The sequence below is a fragment of the Mastigoproctus giganteus genome, chromosome 12 (genome assembly GCF_048544385.1).
Source record: "Mastigoproctus giganteus isolate SK-2022 chromosome 12, ASM4854438v1, whole genome shotgun sequence".
Taxonomy (NCBI): domain Eukaryota; kingdom Metazoa; phylum Arthropoda; class Arachnida; order Uropygi; family Thelyphonidae; genus Mastigoproctus; species Mastigoproctus giganteus.
This window is the reverse complement of record NC_143586.1, coordinates 168,796,460-168,818,291: the sequence shown is the minus strand read 5'-3', so window position 1 is coordinate 168,818,291 and position 21,832 is coordinate 168,796,460. Positions and strand designations below refer to the sequence as shown.

General features: G+C 34.7%; 1 protein-coding gene across 7 annotated transcripts in view; it reads right to left on the bottom strand.

Annotated features, from left to right (window-relative positions):
- The window catches only part of LOC150077582 (serine/threonine-protein phosphatase 1 regulatory subunit 10-like), a 540,490-nt gene that overhangs the window by 70,397 nt on the left and 448,261 nt on the right, over positions 1-21,832 (bottom strand). For all 7 annotated transcript variants that reach the window (XM_090385982.1, XM_090385983.1, XM_090385989.1 and 4 more), the window contains 2 exons: positions 14,152-14,367; positions 8,321-8,466 (listed from right to left, as the gene is read on the bottom strand). In XM_090385982.1, the coding sequence (XP_090242108.1) occupies positions 8,321-8,466; positions 14,152-14,367 (362 nt within the window). The remainder of the gene's footprint in view (positions 1-8,320; positions 8,467-14,151; positions 14,368-21,832) is intronic.

Genomic DNA, 21,832 nt, shown 5'->3' with positions numbered 1-21,832 from the left:
CAATCTCTTCCATCATGCAGTATGATTAATGACTTTTGAGGTTATGATGAACGTCGTGGCGAGATCCAATATTCCTTACATTTCGAGGGTACAGCTCTAAAACGGTTTTCACAGGCCGGCCGCTAGTTAGTACACCGGACCAGACCTATTGGTAACTCTCTAGGAGGCTTCCGGATCAGCTAGTGTATAATCTTGCTACCTCTACTCTGCCAGATAGTGACTGGAGGGAGTCCGAGTAGTGTGTATGCAGGGAGCATTGTCGAGGCCACGTTATGTCAAGGATCTGGGTATATTCTTACCACATGTACGCCATATCCAAAAATTTCATTACTTCATACAGCATGTCCCACCCACTTTTTCTTACCATTGAATACACCGTGAATTGTCAAACTAATAGAGCAAGCTTATCTGTGAAAAGGTCTAAACTTTCCAAGGACTTCCTAATTCATTTCACAAATATACGTGGTCTCAATTCTAATCTCAACGATGTCCATTTCCACTTGCAGTCTGCCAAACCTCATCTACTTTTTCTGACAGAATCTCAGTTATCGGTTGATTCAATTACTGCTCATCTCAGATACCCAAATTATTCAATGTATGATTCCTTTCGCCTCAAAGGTGGTACTTGTGCATATGTCCATTCTGATATTCCCTGTCAGACTTGGTAATTTGGAACCTCCTCTCTTTGATCTTCTCTGGCTTAAAATCTCTAACTCATTGTGTCAAATTCATCTGTTGTCTCTACCATTCTCCCAACTCGACTAATCACTTGGAGCTCTTTGACTTCCTCTCGTTGCAACTTGACTTTCTTCAGTCCAACTCTCCTAACAGTGAGGTAATTTTCCTTGGTGATTTTAATGTTCACAACCCCAGCTGGCTTCAATTTTCTAGTCACACCGACCCAGCAGGTCGAGATGCTGAGGCTTTTGCAATTACTAATGACCTAGCACAGATTGTTCATTTACCTACAAGAATACCGGACAATCCTAATCATACAGCCAATACGCTTGATCTTTTTCTCACAAACAACCCTTCTAAGTACACGGTCGAAGTGAGAGCTCCTTTAGGCACTTCAGATCACAACTTGGTGATTGTCTCTTCTCCAATGGAACCTTTATCTCATGGCTATTCCCAACCTCGTGTTGTTTGGCATTACAAGAATGCAAAATGGGATGACCTGTGAGACTTCTTTTCTTCTTTTCCTTGGTCGGATTACTGTTTCAAAAGTTCTGATGTCAACGTTTGCTCAGATCGTGTCAGTGAAATTATTCTTGCAGGAATGGAATCCTTTATCCCACACTCCACTTTAAAATCTCGTCCTTTATCTAAACCTTGGTTTTCCAATAAATGTGCTAAGGCTGTCCAAGAGAAGAATGTTGCATATCGTAATTGGCTTGTTTCTAATTCTTCAGTTTCATTTTCTGCCTACACCAAAGCTCGCAACAATTGTAAAGCAGTTATTAATCAGTCCAAACTAGAGTTTGAACAGGCTAAGAGTAGAAAACTTGCTTCTTGCCCTAATGGTAGCCGAGCATTCTGGTCTCTTGCCAAAACTATTGGCCGCAACTTTTGCACATTTCTGCTCCCACCTCTGTCCAAACCAGATGGTTCTGTTGTCACTTCAGCCAAGGATAAAGCTGACCTACTAGCATCCCATTTTTCTTCTAGCTCATGTATTAATGATCTTGGTAAAACTCCTCCCACCATTCCCAACACACTCCATTCAATGCCTCCTGTGGTCTTCCGTCAAAAGGATATCAGAAGGATTTTGATGAATCTCGATGCTAAGAAAGCTCCAGGTCCTGATGGTATTTCTCCACTTGTTCTCAAAACCTGTGCTCCTGAACTTACTCCTATTCTTTGCCGCCTTTTTTCACTTTCTTATTCTAAAGGTGTTTTTCCTTCTGCTTGGAAATTTGCTCATATCCAGCCAGTTCCTAAAAAGGGTGACAAATCCCTCCCATCCAATTATCGTCCCATTGCAATTACTTCTACTCTTTCTAAAGTAATGGAGAAATCAATTAACCGCCAACTCTTAAACTACCTAGAAACCTCCCGTCTGATCAACGATCACCAGTATGGATTCCGTCAGTATCGATCCACTGGTGATATTCTGGCTTATGTTACCCATTTATGGACTAATTCAATGGAAAGGTTCGGTGAAACACAAGTAGTTGCTCTTGACATCTCAAAGGCTTTTGATCGTGTTTGGAATAAAGGTCTTCTAAACAAGCTTCCATCTTATGGTTTGCCAACTGTTTTTAGTAATTGGTTATCCAGTTTTCTCTCTGATCGCTCACTGAGGGTGATGGTTGATGGCTCTCTGTCTTCTAACTTATCCACTAATGCCGGTGTCCCCCAAGGTTCAGTTCTTTCCCCCACTCTTTTCCTCTTATATATCAATGACCTTCTTCCATTGACTGGAAATCCTATCCATAGTTTTGCCGATGATAGCACATTGCATTCAACTTTCCATTTTGAGAAACCTTGTCCTGCTCAATCAGCTTTAACTTCTCGAAAATCTGCTACCAATTCCTTAAATGCCGATCTTCAGGTAATTCTCCAATGGGGCAAAGACAACTTAGTTGATTTCAACCCTTCTAAAACTCAGTCTTGTCTTATATCTCGCAAAAAGGATTCTTCTGCTCCTATGCTTATCTTTAGTGACACTCCAATTTCTAGGCAAAAGGATATCTCTCTTTTGGGGATTACCCTGACTTCTAATCTCTCTTGGCACAAGCACATTACAAATATTGCTTCCTCTTCATCTAAAAAACTTGGTTTTCTCTTTCGCTCTCGGCGTTACTTTTCTTCCAAACAGCTGCTCACTCTGTATAAATCGCAAATCCGCCCTGCCATGGAATATTGTTCCCACATCTGGGGTGGTGCCCCCAAAACCTCTCTCAGGCTTCTTGATTCCATTCAGAAGAGGGAAGTTAGGTTAATTAATGATTCATCTCTAACAGAGTCTCTCCACTCGCTGTCTCATAGACACACTGTTTCTGCTGTATGCCTCTTCTACAGATACTTCCATGGGCACTGTTCTTCTGAATTAGCTTCTATAATTCCCGCTCTCTCTTTCAAAACAGTCCGAACACGTGCCGCCACCAGCCAACATCCATTTACTGTCCAACTTCAAACCCACAGAACCAACTTTTCATCTTCCTCATTTATTCATTCAACTGCCGTTTTCTGGAACAACCTTCCTTCATACGTATTTCCTGAAAATTACAATCTACAGAAGTTCAAGTCCAATGTCAACAAATATCTTCTTTCGTCTTCTCAGTCTCCAACCCAAGCACGGTACTAAGTACTATAGGTTCTAATACCTCTCGTGTTTGGGGTTCACATAAAAAAAAAAAAAAAATACACCTCAATCAGATCAACTTGCAGGTGCCTAGTCTCCAGATACTGCAATTTGCAGACTTGCACCTTTCTTGGTAAGAGTACCCCTTTGTTTCCCTCACTAATCTTGTTGCCCTTCTCTGTACTCACTCTAGCAACTCTACATCCTTCCTAAAATGAGGCCTCCACACAGTACAAAATTCCTGTGTATCATTGACAATACCCCATGACCTTCTCTGGCAGCATGTCTGCACTGCTCAGAAACCTTCTTATCTGACTGCACAATTACGTCCAGATATTTTTCATTTTCTACCACCCTAAGTACCACACAGTTGGTACGTTTTTCTGGGGTTACTTCTATTTGCACTACTTTGCATTTGTCAATGTTACACTTCAGTTGCCACTTCTCAGCCCATCTTTCCTAGATCCTGTTGCAGCAGCACATTGCCATTACTGTCATTATCAACCCTGCCAAAATTTGTATCATCTGCATACTTGGACGTTAAGCCTGATATACCTTAATCAATATCACTGATGAATATACTGAACAGCAGGCCCAACACTAAACCCTGTGGGGACTCCACTAATAACATTAGCCCATGAAGAGTAACATCCATTGATTACCACTCGCTGTCTTCTCCCACTCAACCACCCTTTTATCCATTATAGTAACTTGCCCTTAATACCATACTGCTCTAATTTGTACAGTAGTTTTGTATGTGCAACGGTATCAAAACCTTTCTTGAAATCCAGGAATATGATATCAAAATTATTTTTTGCATCCAGTTCCTTTGTAACCACATCTTAGTATCCAATCAAATTTGTCAGCCAAGACTTCCCCTTAAGAAACTCATGCTGTGTCTGAACTATAACTGCAGTTTGTCTAGATGATCCTGCATTGCTAACAGGTTTGTAATTACTCATGCCGCTGCCTGCAGCTACTGTTAACCTTTTAGTCTCTGAAACCCCCAAGCTAGGAATTTTCTGACACACTAATACTGCCTCAATAGCATCAGTAAACACTCTTGCACCCCTTCTATTTAAGTGTATCCCATCCCTGTAGAAGCAGTGTCTACTGTTAATAAATCTCAGAAAATGCTGAGAAAAATCCTACTGCATGAGTCTTGCACAGTCTCTCCAGGGCCAAACTGATTGACAAGGCTCTCATCAGTACTCCCTCCTATCATGTCTGGGCAGGATTGCAGACACTTTCAAATTTTTCAGAGGAGTTATCATTTTTCAAAAGTAACTCAGGACAAAGGGCTGGTAGTTTTGAAATTAACTCAGTACATAACCATGTTCGTCTACATTAAAATTCTTTTTGTAATATGATCTACTGCATTTTCTTTTGTTTTCTCCCCCCCATATTTGACTGTTTCTTCTTGTTTGAATGTTTTTTTATATATTTTTCATTATCTTTTAATATATTCTGTCATTTGGTTTCTTTAATTATTTGATTATAATTGAATTATATTTTTTTCTTTTTGATCTGTATATTGGGTGGATCAATATTTAATTTCCATTTCATTTGTTATTGCTAATTTAACCTACAGAGAGCAATGCCAGAGCATACAATGCAATTTAGGTTTAGTCGGTTCTTTATTTCCTTTTTGTTTGGATCATATAGCAATATCCACTGATATTTAGCTGAGGAGTGGTCATGAAGAAACTATGCAAGTGATGCCAGGAAGCATGAATTTAGTGATAACAAAATTGCAGAAGACTGTTTATTAGAAAAACTTTCAATCCTAAAGGTGAGTAAACTCTAAAGAGTTGATGACATATATCAGTAATTCTGAAGAATGTGAAAAGAAAGTTCCCTGAACCATTAGGATTAATTATGAAGGGCATCATTGGACTTAAGAAAGATTTGTTCTGACCGGAGAAGTGCCAACATTTTGCAAATACAGAAAGGCTAAAAGTAAAGTGGGTAACTACCAGTTGGTCAGTATGAATTCATTCGTAGAGAAAATCACAATGACAATGATCAAAAGTACAATACAGGGTCATTCAGATAGAAATAGAATTCTGAAGAAAACATAAGAATATTTTGTAATTGTACAATCATGTTTAATCAACCTATTAGCTATTTTTCTCAGTTCCTTATGAAACAAACGTAGGAAATAATTTTGATATTTATATTTTCAAAAAGTGTCTGACTCAGTGCATGAGAGATTATGGTATAAGCTGTGATAACACAGCAGGATCACAAGTAAGATTCTTAGCATGGAGGGGGGTACATGGTGCCCTAACAATGATTTATCAAACATTTGCTTTTAGAGATAGGGAGGTCATAATCCCACTGCACAAGGCATTTGTAAGGCTGCACTTGGAATAGTTTTCACATACAGAGGCTATACCATAATTGGACACTGTAATTTGAACTTCTTGAAAGGATCCAAATCAAATCGACAATTTCAATGTGGATCGTTTCAAGAAGTTCAAAACACAGTGTAGTATAGCCAAAATACCAAAAGATGGAATCAGCAAAAGGTTATCCATATGTAATAAGATGACTGAATATGTGGCCTACTAACTTTGGTAACTACATTGTTTCACTTTAAGTTAAGATTAAAGAAAATTCTAGCTTAACCTATATGTAATACCCGGACACACACACACACACAAAAAAAAAAAAAAATAAATAAATAAATAAACCCAACAACAAAAAAAAAAAAAAAAAAAAAACCCACCCGGTTCAGTGGTATTAATTGCATTTAACGTTGTATAAATTTAGATCTATATATTTTAATGGAAGCAACGAGACAATAATCATTAGGCTCCTTCCCCCTTTCCCCATGATGTGACTGCAGTGATCAATGTCTTTTTCTTTGACACTGGGACAGAAGCAGTGTTTGAAAATTGTGACATATTTTATGTGTGTGTGCAGAGAGAGAGAGAGAGAGAGAGAGAGAGAGAGAGAGAGAGAGATTTATTCCACAACTACTGTAATCAAACACATTTTCCAGCTGTACTCATATATTGGATAATTTTTTGTCTATCACTCTCAGCTATTCTAAAGCTATGTCAATTCACAGCAGAGACTGAAAAGGGAAATGAACGTAACTGAAATAGAAACTGAGACCTTCCTGAAGATAAGTTTGCTCCTTTAGTTTGACTAATTTCATGATAGATTGAGGTCGATGAAGTAAATATTGGTGGGGGATTGTATGAATTTTTCAACATGGCATACACACAGCAAGAACATGCCCTACTGAAAACACACACACACACACACACACACACACACACACACACACACACACACACACACACACACACACACACACACACACACACACACACACACACAATCCAAACTCCCTGTAGTTATAGGCTGGCATTGAGATTATATGCCACAAGAGTTAGCAATAGGTTCAGTATGGTAGTTTATTTAAAATGTAATGAATATTGGATCTCATCAAGATACCCATCATAACTTCAAAAAACAAGACCCATATAGCATGGCAGAAGAAATGGGAATATAATGGGTGTTTGCTTGCTCTGAAGACCAAACATGATTTTCCCAACTACAAGCTTCCAATAAGCAAAGTGGTTGTACTGCACTTAGTGATGAGACGCTCATCACATAGTGACCTTAGTACTATGTAGTAACACAGAGAGGGCAGCCATTCCCACACTTGGCTAGTTCACACCTGGGTAGTTGCCATCCAATATACTGGGTGCAGTGTTTTTGGACTTGTACGTACACAGGGATAAATTCAAAATTGTTAACAGTCCCCCATCATCATTTCAATCCAATTATATTTAGCCAACCTACTAATAAGTGGGACCTGATTATCAGCCTTTTTGACTAGTGTCAACACCAGAACAATGTATGCAACAAACTACAGGCATTTTCAAGGCAGCTTCTGCCTTTGTGTAATTGTTTAAAGGAGTGGTACTTAAATCAGCATTAAACTATATAATGTATAACTAAATTACATAAAGTACATAATTTTTTTTTTCATTTAAGGGGAGGCGGGGTTAGACACATAATTTGAATATTAGTTATCTTAGCCAATCTTTTTCTTCTTTAATTCCCCCTTCACCTACAGATTTTCCCCCCTTGAAATACTGTTGCTATTTCATCTTCAAGCTTCATTCCTGCACAGCCTAAATTGATACCTTTTTTTACAATATTGCTGCACCATATTATGTACTCTATCTTTGATTCCATTCAAATAAAAAATAATACTGTCATCATTTAATACATTTTACATGCATTTAACTAATGTACTCTTTAATTTTAATTAAAATTAAAAACTATCACTGTTTTTATGTGAAAATTTTTAATACCAGCATTTATTTTTTCTTACCAGAATTAAAAAAAAACAAAAAAAACATGCAACTGTTCCACCAATACAAACAAATTGATTATCAGATTAGTCAGGCATGACTTCCTTTTAATAAGCCAATGTCACTCATATAATTCTATTCTTGAACAGATTCCAGAACATCTGAAATCATGGATTCTGTAATTTTTCCTGGCACAGAAACTAAATTCAGATTAGTAATTACTAATTTTACACTTGGAAGCAACTCTATAAATTGGAAATACACTTCCATATTTCCAAACAGGCTCCAAAGATGCACACATTATTATAGACAGATGTTTCCCATGCTCTGTCCCTATCTCCTTTAAAATCATCACCAGATATATGCCATTATCAGCTCATGTCTTTTTCATATTCAAGTCAACAATTTCTCAACCAATACATTTTCAATGATCAACCACCTATCTAGGGTGATCAGTGAAAAGAGTTTTGGGCTTTACATCAATATATTCCCTTTTTATAAAACTTGCTCTATTACTCCAGCTAGTATTTTCTTTATAAACCATCAATCCTACATTTAGTTTGATTTGGTTAAAAAAAAATCAACATACGCATTATTTGAAAAAAATGTTTTTGTTTTTAAATAACATTATTAGGTTTTAAATCACTGCATAAACTTAAAAAACAAGAAAGCCAACCTGAAGCTTTGGTGGTGTAAGTGTTGGTGATGGAGGAGTGGTAGGAGATTTAATTGTTGAAGCCTTCTTCTTCCTACGAATGGGTTGTGTAGGTGCTGCCACCAATGCATCCATAAAACTAGCACTCTCATGAAGTACATGAACTGCTAAAAATACAAAGAAATAAAGTTTAATAAGAGATTGTTACATATAACATTAACTATAATTATAAGTCATTATCTTGTTTGTTAGAAATCATATTAAAGTATTAAATGATAAAAGTACAGGGGTCCCCGGTATCTGAGTATTCATTATACAAGTCCCTGCAGTTACAAGGTTGCAAATAATGGATAAAAAAAAAAATACATAAACAAAAATATATAATAGTATCTATGTACTTTGTTTTGATTTACATTGAAGTGCCACCACTATATACTTGACTATTTCTGTCTCTCTCTTCCTGCAAGCATCCTGTTGACTCGACTCGCTCTACCTACTGTTGCTTGTAGTAGGGGAATGCCATTCCCCCACATAATAACAAATTAATTGTAACACAACTGCAAATAGGTTAGGCAAGTAAATATGACAAAGCTAAATGCTTTGTCATATTCAGACTCAAAATCCAAGAATGGGAATGAGGAGTTTTATTTGTACATAAATACAAAGAAGAAAAGAGTAAACCAGCAGGCGTTGCTAGTGAGTATGATGTTTATAGAGAATAGATACTTTATATCAATATTCATAGTAGAAATTCCATTATTAAGTTATGTTGTCATTAAATTGAATTGGAACTATTCCAGTCCCACCTAGGACTGGAATAGTGCCGTTTTGCCTACGCTAAGGAAAGTACCTCCAAATCTAACTATAGATCACGTAGTTCCATGGCAGTGCAGATTATGGATGCAAAGATGCATTACAACATCACCTTGAGAAGTATAACAAATATCCTTAGTGATGATAACATATCTCTGTATTTGGGAAAATTTCATGACCATATGCTGCAATGTGGACACACAAGGGTTGGATACAAGAAACAACTTTAATGTTATAAACTTTGACTTTAGCAAAGCATTTGACATGGTTTAATATGGGAAATTACTGTACAAGTTGGAGTTTATTTGGCAAAATCCTGAGTGGAGTAGACTACAAGACAAGAGGTAGACTAGTGTTATAAATGGTCATTCTTCAAAGTGGGACAGAGAGTTATAAGCAGGGATCCCTCAAGGTGGAGTGATATGGCCATCCTTGTTGCTTGCATTCTTAAATGATATAGACAAGGGAATAAAGGGTGTGATGTTGAAACCTGCAAATATATCAAAGTTGGTGGCCTGGTTAATAGTGCAAGTCATGCTGAGTTTATGAATAAGCTCACAGAAGAAAAATAGCAGTTATGTTCGAATGCTGCCTGATGTAAGGATCTACATTTGGGAAATAACTGACATCCTCGAATGAAGTTGTTACCCAAACTAAAAGCTTTTTCAGGAGCTGACAAGTGGAAGGTTATTTACTGATTTAAAACTTTTGTTTTAAATTAGTAGTATAATAATTATTTATAATTCTCCGATTAATTTGATGCACCTGTTCTTTAATTGTCCCTTGTAACTGCTTAAAAAAACAACACAATGGCAACTTCTGTCACCATTGTTTTAGTATTGATATAGGCCAGTGGTTTCAACCTTTTTTTAATAATGGCACCCCTAAGTAATTTATTTTATTTTGCGGCACCCCTAAGTAATTTTCTGCCCATTAGATCCAATTCTCTCTCTGTATATATATATATATATATATATATGTTATATGATATTTATTACAATAATAATTATAAAAATTACATTTCATAATACAAATTATATATCTACAGTATATAATTTTATTCTTTATATAGAGGTGCTAAGTAAACATCAATTATAGATCACCACAAAATTAAAAGATACTGTACATCTTTTTATAATGAAATAAACATATAAATTAAAAAATAATAATAAGTTTAAGTAACTTAAACCCAAATTACGTGGCACCCCTGGAATGTTGTTGCGGCACCCCAGTTGAAAACCACTGATATAGGCAATACTTGGAGGTTTCTATGTATTTTTGTAACAGTGTAATCAGTATTAGAAGAGACTTCTAGACTATAATTTTTAGCAATACATACATGTTTTACTAACTTAATTTTATCAGGTAATGTACGACATTAATATTCACAGACCTTTCGTATCGCTGATTTGGTGAAAATATAGTATCATGTAACTAGTGTTATGCACTAGTTACATGTGTTAGTAGAAGTGTAAGTTAATTGTGGTAAACAAATAGCTCATAAATATCTCAAAAGTTCAAATCACATAGGTTAGAGTAATTAGATAATTTTATTTCCATTACAATTTACTTATAACTTTACGAATGTAACATACATATAACGTAACTTGAAAAATAATACGTATATTTGCTGCAAAACTAATGAATAGTGAGTAGTGTTATTTTCTGCATTTAAGTATATTAGTTTAGTGTAGTATTCTCAATTATATTGAATTTAAATAAAAACTCCAGACTAGAGCAGCAAAGCAACGTGTTCAAAGTAGTAGGAGTGCTGCAAGTCAGAGGTGAACTGAAGGGTGATTCTCCTACAGCCCAGCAAAATGTATTACTTATGCAATGTTTCAGGAACAGGACATGATACAGTCAAGGGGATGCCTCTGTGTTCGATGCATATCTATTCTGCAGCCATCCTTCCTTAATTAGAATTGTGTCCCCTCATCTGAGGATTTAGGAATTTAAGGCTGTTAAAGGAATAAGCTGAATAAATGATGGAAGTATTTTCAACAGGAGAAAAAATAATAACAGCATATAAATTTCCATTCATTCTTGTTACAGTCAAGGCCAAAATAATTTACATATTAATGGTGACTGCACACATATTGAATTAATTTTTGAGTGCAGCCAGATTTTTTCTAACTGCCCATGAGGCTAACATTTTGTCTTGTTTTTTTTTTTTTTTTTTTTTTTTTTAAGTTTTTTTTTTTTTTTTTGTATTCTCTTTCTTGCTTATTAAATATGTGATATTTCACTATTTAGACCATTCTGAATATACCAATTCAGATAATTCTGGTCCTTTTATATTTTGATTTTTAGCCAGATGAGCAATATTTTTCTTCTGAAGTTTTAATTTTATTTATTTACTTTGCTATTTATACTTGCTTTCTATTTCTATTTATAGATTTCCCTTTTATACATTTTGGCATATAGTTTTCAATTGATATATACAGGGTGAGCATATAAAGTCTTTCGCTGATTAAGAAAAATTATAACTTAAAAACTCTGCTAGATAGAAACTTGCACCTTGTGTCATAACAAAGGCCAGTGTTTACATTTTTTTGCACTGTAGAGTTGCACAATCTGTGGACGATCTAGGCAGTGCCGCAATCGCTACAATGGATACATCGATGCAATTGCCAGTATAAAAATTACATCAATGAAGGACAAAGCTCAGTGTGTTTCATGAAACCACAAAACACACTGAGCATTCTCCTTCGTCAACGCCATTATGATACTGGTGATTACAGCGATGTATCCATTGTAGCAATAGCAGTGCTATCTAGATCATCCTACAGATTGTGCAACTGTACAGTGCAAAAAAACTCTTAAGCATTGGCCTTCGTTATGACACAAAAGCAAGTTTCTATAAAATCAGGGAAAGATTTTATGCTCACGGCATAATATCTACACTATTTGATATTAAACCAATCTCTTCAGTAGTTTTAAAATTATTACTCTTTTGGTTTTAAATTATTTTTGGCCTTTGTCCTGTATTCAAATTCTAACTTATTTATATTTTTCACCATCTCTATACCCTTTATCCTGCTCTAATATTACTATTTTTTATACTTTTGTATTACTATTATGTATCACTGAGGAAGTTTATCAAGTATGGCCCTTTTATTATATTATTATTATCAATATTTAAATGAGTGACTTTTTTTTCTCAAATTACATGAAACCGAAGGATGAAATTATAGATTCAAGAAAAAATATATACAGCCAATAATATATATATATATTTTTTTTTAAACTACCAAATTTTGGAAAAGGAGTGCAACACTGGCACATATGGTTATCTATTGGTGTATATTCACACAGTCTACACAAAACAAGGGCCAACAGAAAACCAATATATAATTAAAATAGAACTTTTTACAATTCTCAGTATTGTCTAGACCAGTAGTATATAAAGTTGGGTGCGTCACGAGATGATCTGCAATAAATCAATATTTATTAATTATGAAAACTTTAGTTTTTCAAAACGTAACTGAAATTAAAATTGTTTTTTTAATACTTCAATATGCGGCTTTGCATCCCGGTCCGAAACAAAGCAGCCACATGCTCGTTTCGGGCTCATAAATTTTTTAATAAAATTGATGAGCCTGAAATTTTCATCAATTTTTTAATAAAATTGTGACCATGAAAATCTTTTATATCACACAGAGGTACGTTGGTTATCACACAATAAACTTCTCAAAAGAGTCGTTGAACTCAAAGATGAGTTTATGAACTTTTCTTTTATAGAAAAAGAGAAATGTTGCAAATGGGCCGATTTTTTTTTGTGACAAGAAATGTCTGTCAGTAGTGTGTTACATCACAGACATTTTCGAAAAAGTGAACACCCTTAATCTATCTCTCCAAAGTAAAGACAATGTTTTAAGGATGTACGAGAAGGGAACTGCTTTTAGAAAAAAAACTCGCATTCTGGAGAAAGCAGTTTGAAAAAGGATGTTTGGAAATGTTTCCATCGTTAAGCGATTTTTCTGTCAAAAACGATTTGAATATGTCACTAATAAAAACAACTATACTTGGGCACTTAAAAAATTGGAAACAGAATTTTCAAATTTATTTGGAAATAAGTCAAACGAAGAAGTCAAATGGGTTTTGAGTCCATTTGTTGAAACCGTAAAGATTCACCTGCTGATCACTGCCCAATAAGAGCTGATTGACATTAGGGAAGATGGAAATTTACGAGCTGAATTTCACAAAAAATCATTGCATAATTTCTGGATGGGTTTGAAAAATGAGTAACCTGATTTGGTAAGCAGTGAGCGATGCAATCCTTCCATTTGGATCAACATACCTATGTAAGGTGACTTTCTCCGCAATGATATCAAAACCACATTTAGAAATAAACTTAACTTGGAACCAGTTCTTCGGGTAGCTATGTTCCAAAATATGAAACCAAGATATACAGCAATAATGAAAAATATTCAAGCACATTGTTCTCACTAAAAGGTGCTGTCGATTTGATTTATACCACTTCGTACTTTAATTTCAAATTTTGTTTTGTTTTGGAATTTTTGCATTGAATTAGATTGTGATCTTTTCAAATTATATGTGATTTTATATATGTGATTCTAGATAAAATGCATACCATGTAAATTATTTATAAATAAAACATAGTATTACATTACATTTGTTACATTAATGATTTCATATCATTTTGTACTTGAACTTCAATTTAATTTTGTTTTGTATTTTTTTATTTGTGATCTTTTAAAATTATATGTGATTTTATAAATGTGATTTTAGATATAATGCCTTCCATGTAAATGATTTACAAATAAAAAAAATATATTAAACTTATATATTGAATTTTTTATTCTGGGGAGCACGCTATGTAAATTAAAAGTAAAATAATGGTATACAACCAAAAAATTTTGGAGACCAATGGACTAGTGTCCTTAATTCTTCAGCTTTCTGAATAAAACTCAAGACATTGTAGAATAAAATTATCAGATAATATGTAACATTGAAAAATCTAATAGGGCTTCAATAATTTAATAAATCATTGAATAACAAAAGAATATGCTCACGTCGTGGTTTAGGGGGTATCAATTTAATACCTCCACTGGTATTAGCAGTTTCTGAAGGTGTTATCAAACTGGCAGGCTTTATTTTTTTTTCTGAATATCTCTCTGGTGCAACATTTACACGTTTCACATGCTTTACAACTGCAGCAGCTGCACTTTTGCCAACTCCTTGTGTCTTCTTTGTAACATTCTTAGGAAGTGGAGTTTCTTCCTCAAGGCCTAAAAAATACAAAAAAAAAAAAAAAAAAAAAAATTACAATTTAAGGCTAAAAAGTATAATTTACAAAAACTACAATTCTGAGTACTCTTTGGGCTTAATTTCAATTATTACTACTGAAGGATGTCTGTATGCCAATGTAAAAATATTCAGATATAGTTCTATTATTTCGAAAATAATAAAATAATTATTTTGAAAAACTTGAACTTAAATCAGATCAAGTTTTTCTCCTTTCTGTGGTAGGCATTGGCATATTATAGTACCTTGTGTAATGATAGTTTGCCAGATAATGAATTTGTATAGTGGGAGTTAGGTGGAACTAGGAACTGATTATTACTCCCTTCCCCACAGATAAAATTTTAAAAATGCTTGAAGGGAAGAAAACCTTAAAATAACATGTCAGATTTTTTCTAATATGAGAACTTTGTGGTTTCATAATTTGAAATCATTCAATCTACATATAATCCCATAAGTAGTTCACTCGTTTGGATAAAAAGAATCAAATCAATAATATAATTCAACTTGTAGTCTGACTCCACAATTTGATTGCACTCAAGTTGAATTTTCATATTAATACATAAAAAATTAATTAAATGAACATTTTAAAAAAATTATGTATTATGTGAAAAGCAACAATAAGTTATAGTATATCTACTGTACCATATTTGTCTGTAAATAAAATATACTTTAAAAATGAATATCTATGAACAAATATTTTTACTTTTGTGCTAAGTGTTTGGCCATTAAAGCTTATATTTAAATAAAATAAAGCATAAATTACTACTTCAGTATATCAGAAAAGTGCAATAGAAGTTAATGAAACAAATAACGATTCTTTTAAAATAATTCAGCAATATTCAATAGAAAGAAATTTTAGAACAATTCATGCACTCCCTCTATCTAGATATTCACTGTAACAGGATTTTAACATATTGAAATTATCCCAATACGTAATCATCAAGCACTGGGATGATGATAATGAAAAAGAACTGTACAACCTATGTGCTTTACTGATCATAAAAGGTCTCTATGCTACAATTCACATAACTGGTTTGGCAAACATGTCAAGCTGACATGGGAAAAATAAAGAAAGGTGGGAAGCTACATGGGACAACTGGTCACTACACAAGTAACGGTTAATTAATGCACTCCTGGACAACATAAAATGTGTTCTAATCGAATTTATATTTAAAAAAATTAAAAATTGAAGAAGTAAATTTTACTGCAAAAATATCTGGTGGCAAACCAAAGATGAAAAGTGCTGGTTGGAAAAGGTCCAACCAATCTGGACTTATAAACACAAGATAATACCCCAACTCACACTATTTTTACAGACAGAAAAAGTCTGATACCTTGCATTGTTTAGTTATGATAATACTAATATTTGAACAATAATACTAAATCTGATCAATTTAATTGCATTGACATTTAACACATTAATTAAGTTTACTGTTTAATCATATTTGACTAAATTTTGTTTGGAATTTGTATTCAATTTTTTTGGAAACATTTCAATAAAATGTTTTTTTTCCTTTGATCATATTTGTGTCCTAACATGTGTCACTGGACTGTAAAAGAATTTGTTTTCACAGGCTACAACTGAAAATATTACATATAATTATATTCCATAATTCACACTTCCTATTCCCCACCCCAATTAGCCCTGATTTGGGCTAATCAGGATTCACTGATCAAATCCTAATTAGCCCAAAATCGAAAATCATGAATATTACAAAAATTTAAGGTAGAAAAGATAGCTGGTTTGCTGTGGAGGGATAAATTTGTACATTTCTTATGACACTGACAAATTCAGCACGGTTTTAAATGTAATTTTTCTTTTCTTTTTTTTATTATGCCTGGAACACATTATTCCATTAGAGATTTTGCAATTTTACACTCAGATGCTTACTGGAAGATTAATGTACTAGTAATATGAGCTTATGTAGCATCATCCAAATGAGCTTATGTAGCATCATCCAAAAAAAAAAAAAAAATTTCACACATCCATTCCCTCTAAGTTTGTCCAGTTCCTCCTTGAATTTATTCAAGCTATCAACTTCAACAATGATAGATGGAAGTTTGTTCCACAATCAACTACCCACTGAGTAAAGGAAAATTTCCACACATCTATTCTACAACTGTCTTTCCTCAATTTGTTCATAATCTGAGCAAGCAGAAGAATTCCATCAGAATTCAGTGGCGTGCTCAACCCATTTGAGGTCTTATACACCTCAATCAGATCAACTTGCAGGTGCTTAGTCACCAGCTGCTGCAATCTGCAGAACTTTGTCTCATCAGTTATTTTTTTCCAAAAAGAAAAAATTGGCCAGCTGAGATAGACTATACATTTTCTCTACCTTTTTATTTATATCATTATACATCAGTGGTATTCAGAATGTCATTTAAGAAATAGTGAAAGAGTTGAAACATGCACCTCTGTGGGTACAAAAAGTCATTTCAGGGATTACTCAAGCCATACAAATTAGGTTATATTAAAAAATTATCTGTACACTTTTTAATACTGATATGATAAATTTATTTTGTTAATTATGTTTTACTTTAAGTCATTAGACATTGATATTATAAACAAATTTTAAATTTTGAGGACTACATTTTACATAAAACTAACAGAGATAGTGTTTCTTTGAGAAAAATGTAAACAATATGTCAGCAAAACAAAATGTAATTATAAGAGGTATGTCAATAACAAAGATTAAATATCATTGATTTAGAAAATGAGTAAATTACACATTAAGTTATTTTAATCCAAAAATGAAACTGCTGTAGTACTTTACATTCATTCCCAATATTTGTTTTATTTCCAATTGTTATAGCCAATATATTTACAAAATTGCACATAGAATTCATGCCAGGATTCTGCACAGCCCATGGAATAATACATGGAACCATGCCTATTAAATTCAAGATGAGCCTCCTGGAGAAACTCAGCTCATTTCGGTTTCTCCAGGAGGTTAATAGATGATGCTCTTAACTTGCAATCCCTACAATTAATAGATGAATGCAAGCAGGCAGTAGATTCCAGAGTTCCCAACTTTCCATAGATTCACATGTTCCAACTATGGATGGAAACTGCTGGAAGTGTGTGTATCTTGTCAGTATAATAAACACTTGTCACAACTCTTGTCAGTATTTTAGATTTATGTCATAAACATAATTCTAAAAATCTAAAACAAAGTTTTTCATGAGTACATATAACAAACATGTACTCACGAACTATATTCAAATAACAATAAAGCAATCAAGCCCTAACTAATGATGGGTAAAATAAAAGTGAAAGTCAGGGTAGTCAAAGCAATTGCCCACAATATGGATTTCAAAAACTTAGCCAGAAACAAGCGAATATATGCATAAATAGATAACTGTATAGATAGATATGTATGAAAAAAAAAAAAAAAAAACAGTAAGACGTCTCTATTTGTTTGATTTTAATACCTTGCATTATATTTACAAATATTTACAAAATAATCGAAATAAAATTTCATGAAAAGCTATGCACTGGAAGATGAGTTGTTATATATGCTTTACACATTTGGGAAGTTGCTTAATAAATCAGCAAGAGATATTGACTTTTGGTTATGTTATAGTGTTTCAAACAATACAGGTAACCCTCATATAACACAGTAGTTGGGTTCCTGTAAAATCTTGTGTAGTGCGAAACAGTGTTATACGGGACTAAGGTCCAGTACAAAAATGGGCGGGAGTTACGTTCCAAAAGATAACAGAAATATATATTTTTATAACTATCAGAAATTCAATTTTTATTAAAAATAGTAATAACTGAACAAACGTCTTACAAACTGTGATACATGTCAGGTAAAGTACATTCATTTAATTTTCTTCCTTTTCACCGCTGCTAAGCACAATCAAACCAGAACGTTTTTACAAACTTTCTTCTGCCGCATTTGTGTATCTTCTGCTCTCTTTAAAAAATCAGTAATCTGGGTTTGTTTGCTTTTGCTTGATAGATCTTTGTATGGAGATTTGCATTTTTGAAGTTCCCTTTTGAACTTTATGCTCCTTTCAAAGGATGTCCATTCGCTAAATAGGATTCTAATTGCTCCGTTAAGTTTATGCTTTTTAGTAAAAAATTTGGAAGTTCAGAATTCTCATCTGCGATATCATCCTCCGAATTGATTTGGTTTGCCTCCGATGCCATTTCTGCCAAAGCCGCTTTGCCGGCCTCTTTTCTACCAGTAATTCTTGAATGTCTTCAGTAGTCATATCATCAAAACCTTCCCTTCCCACCGACTTAGCAAGTTCTACTATCGCACCGATTCTGTTTTCTGCCACTTTGACCATATTTTCTGAATGAACTGACTCTGACCATATATTTTTTCAGCACCCATTTAATGTTGATGGTTTTACTGCTTTGAGAGATAAAGCATGATTCCAATACAGTTCACAATTGAAAAATGTTTCCATGCCTTCATCACGTCAATAGATTTGGAATAAATTTTTTTCCAAAATCCATTATAATGATTTTCTGATACAATGAGTTTTAAAGGTGAATATAATGCCTTAATTTAATGGCTGAATTAAAGAAGTTGTATTAGGTGGTAAGAACATTACTTCAACATTTTGGATGGCGTGCCGTGTTATCCAATAGTAATAAAACTTTGAAATTTAGATTTTTCCAATGTTCAACAAGCACAGAACCTGACATGGGGATCTCCCAACAAAATAAGATATGCAAATTTCCTAATATATATATATTTTTTTTTTTGCATAACGACTAGCGAGTCAACAGCGGGGATTCTCAAAAAAGAATGGAAGTGTTAAAAATAAAACAGGCCAACTTAATGGCAGAGTTTTCCCTGCACAAAAACTCAAAAATGCAGTGGTATGCAAGGTTTACTGCAATTCTCTAACCATGTTGTGTTATATAAGTACCATGTTGTGCGAGTATTGCCACAATTTATCAGTCGTGTTAGAGCGAAACCGTGTTGTAGAAGTACCGTGCTATATGCGGGTTGCCTGTATTACTATGAAGACTACAACAAAACATCCACATTAATTTTTTTAAATATTTACTAATAAGAAAGTTATATTTTACATGTGTGGTATATATATAGTATCACTGGACAAAATAAAAAAAAATTAATTAATTGATTGAGATACACAGAGTCCAGTGAAAATATTATGACCACCTACCTAATAGTGGTTATTGCTGCCTCTTCTTATGCAAAGTACTGCCACAACAAGGTGAGGCATGGACTATAAAAGGCCTCTGGATCGTTGCAGGAAGTATATGTTATAATATGTTGCCAGGTTTGAAACCTGTAGATCTACAACAGTTCATGGTGGAGGATCCAAATGCCAGATCAGTCAATCCACGTAATCCCAGTGAGGTTCTGCAGAAATCATATCCAGCAAACATGGTGGCCAAGGTAGTACTTGGAAGTCACATTTGTGTTCAGCAAACCACTCTCAAACAATACAATTCAATGTGGCAGGGTGCCTCCGTAGCCAGGTGGGCAGGAGCAGCAGTGCATAGCACACGCTTCTTGATTAGACAGGGGTTCAAGCCCATGACCACCAAATACAGAGGATGTGGAAAGGTCGGGGAATGACCACCGCATATCCCGGAAGCAATATGGCCTTAGTTGCTAATGCTCCTAAAAACCGAATAACAACAACAACAATATGGCGGGGCACATTATCCTACTGGAACACACCTATGCCAGCTAGGAACATAGTCACCATTAAGGGTTCTACCTGATCAGCCATTAAGAACAGGCAGTTTTTAGCATTCAGAGTGGAATCTAGTGGAATGAGGGCTCAAAGAGATTTCCAGGAAACAATATCCATACCAAAACCTATCTTTCTGTTGGACCAGGACATTAGAGTGATTCTTCTCTACAATTTATCAGTATACTCTCCATTTTACCATCCCCATGCTTACCAGGAAAGATGATTCATGGGGAAAAGCAACTGTTTTCATGTCATTCATCAATGGTACACTGATGCCAGTCAGATGCAACTTTAGGCATCATCGGTGCCTAAAGTTGCATCTGGCTGGCATCCACAGTGCCCATAAGGAGGAAGGTTCATTGAATTGTGGAAACACCACTGGTCATCCCCTGGTTAAATGAGTAATCCATGGTCAGCCATGCCAACCATTTTCCATCTATCAGTTTGCATAAGGCATTCACTATAACCATCAAATGAGGCATGGGTACCTGCCATTGGCCTAGTGACTACTGCTCTGTCCATCTGTCAACTTTTAGAATATCTTAACTACAGCAAATCCATTAACAGCCCAAATTATTCACAGTTTCTGGAATACTGCCACCCTTCAAACTAGTACCCGACAATTATCTCTTTTTCAAAGTCTGTCATCAGATCACATCCCTTGCCAAAGTTGATCAAGTACTTCATAGGGACCACACACCACAAACCCACAGTATCATATTTACCAATTCTTACCACAATACGTGTCAACAAGTGGGGAGGAACAGCTAATTGCTAAAACACAGCCAATTGCTAAATTCACCATCCAATCAAAACTGACAGGTGATCAGTTTTGATTGGATGGTGAATTCAACAATTGTAATATGTGCTGAAATACACATACTTCGGGTTACCATTGGATAGTCCCATGTAACTATTCAAATTATACTTTTTTTTTGAGAGAATAGTATTGATTAAAGGTTACAATAACAATTAAGATGGTGTATATACAATGCTGAATATGTATACATATTAAGAGACTCCATAGCCAAGTGGTCAGGAGTGGGAGTGCAATAGCACACACTCTTTGAGTAGACTGGGGTTCGAGCCCTGACTGCTGAATATGGTCAATCTGCCAACCTAAACTGGACTAGGGTTGCAGATTATGGTCCATTTCTCTGATTGTGACTTGTTGAGGAGGCCCCCATCCTGCAGTGGACTGACAGCATCTGCAAACTTACACTGGGGCCAAATTATTCAGGATTAGCATCTTGGACATTAGCATTAGTAGAGGCATACGATGCAAGAAAGCAAGCTTATGCAGCATCAGTCAAAAAAAAAACACCTCCCATTTCACCCTTCCATTCTTTCCAAATGCTTGTTCAAGCTCAGCCTTAAATTTATTTAGCCTATCAACTTCCACAACAAAAGATGGAAATCTGTTCCACCAATCAAATACCCGCTGGCTAAAGGCAAATTTCTGCATATCTATTCTACAAATGTCTTTCCTCAATTTGAATCTGAGCACAAGGAAGAATCTCATCAGCATTGAGCTTGCTCAACCTGTTCAAGGCCTTATACATCTCAATTAGATCACCTCACATGTGCCTAGTCTCCGGGTGCTGCAATTTACAGAACTTAAGCCTATCTTGGTAAGAGAACCCCTTAGACATGGCAGCCGTCATCCAAGATTCATGTACACACATTTTTTGTGTATCAAGGGTGAACCAACTGAAAGAGAGGGCAACAATGTGCTCATTCAGTGAAATGCCATTC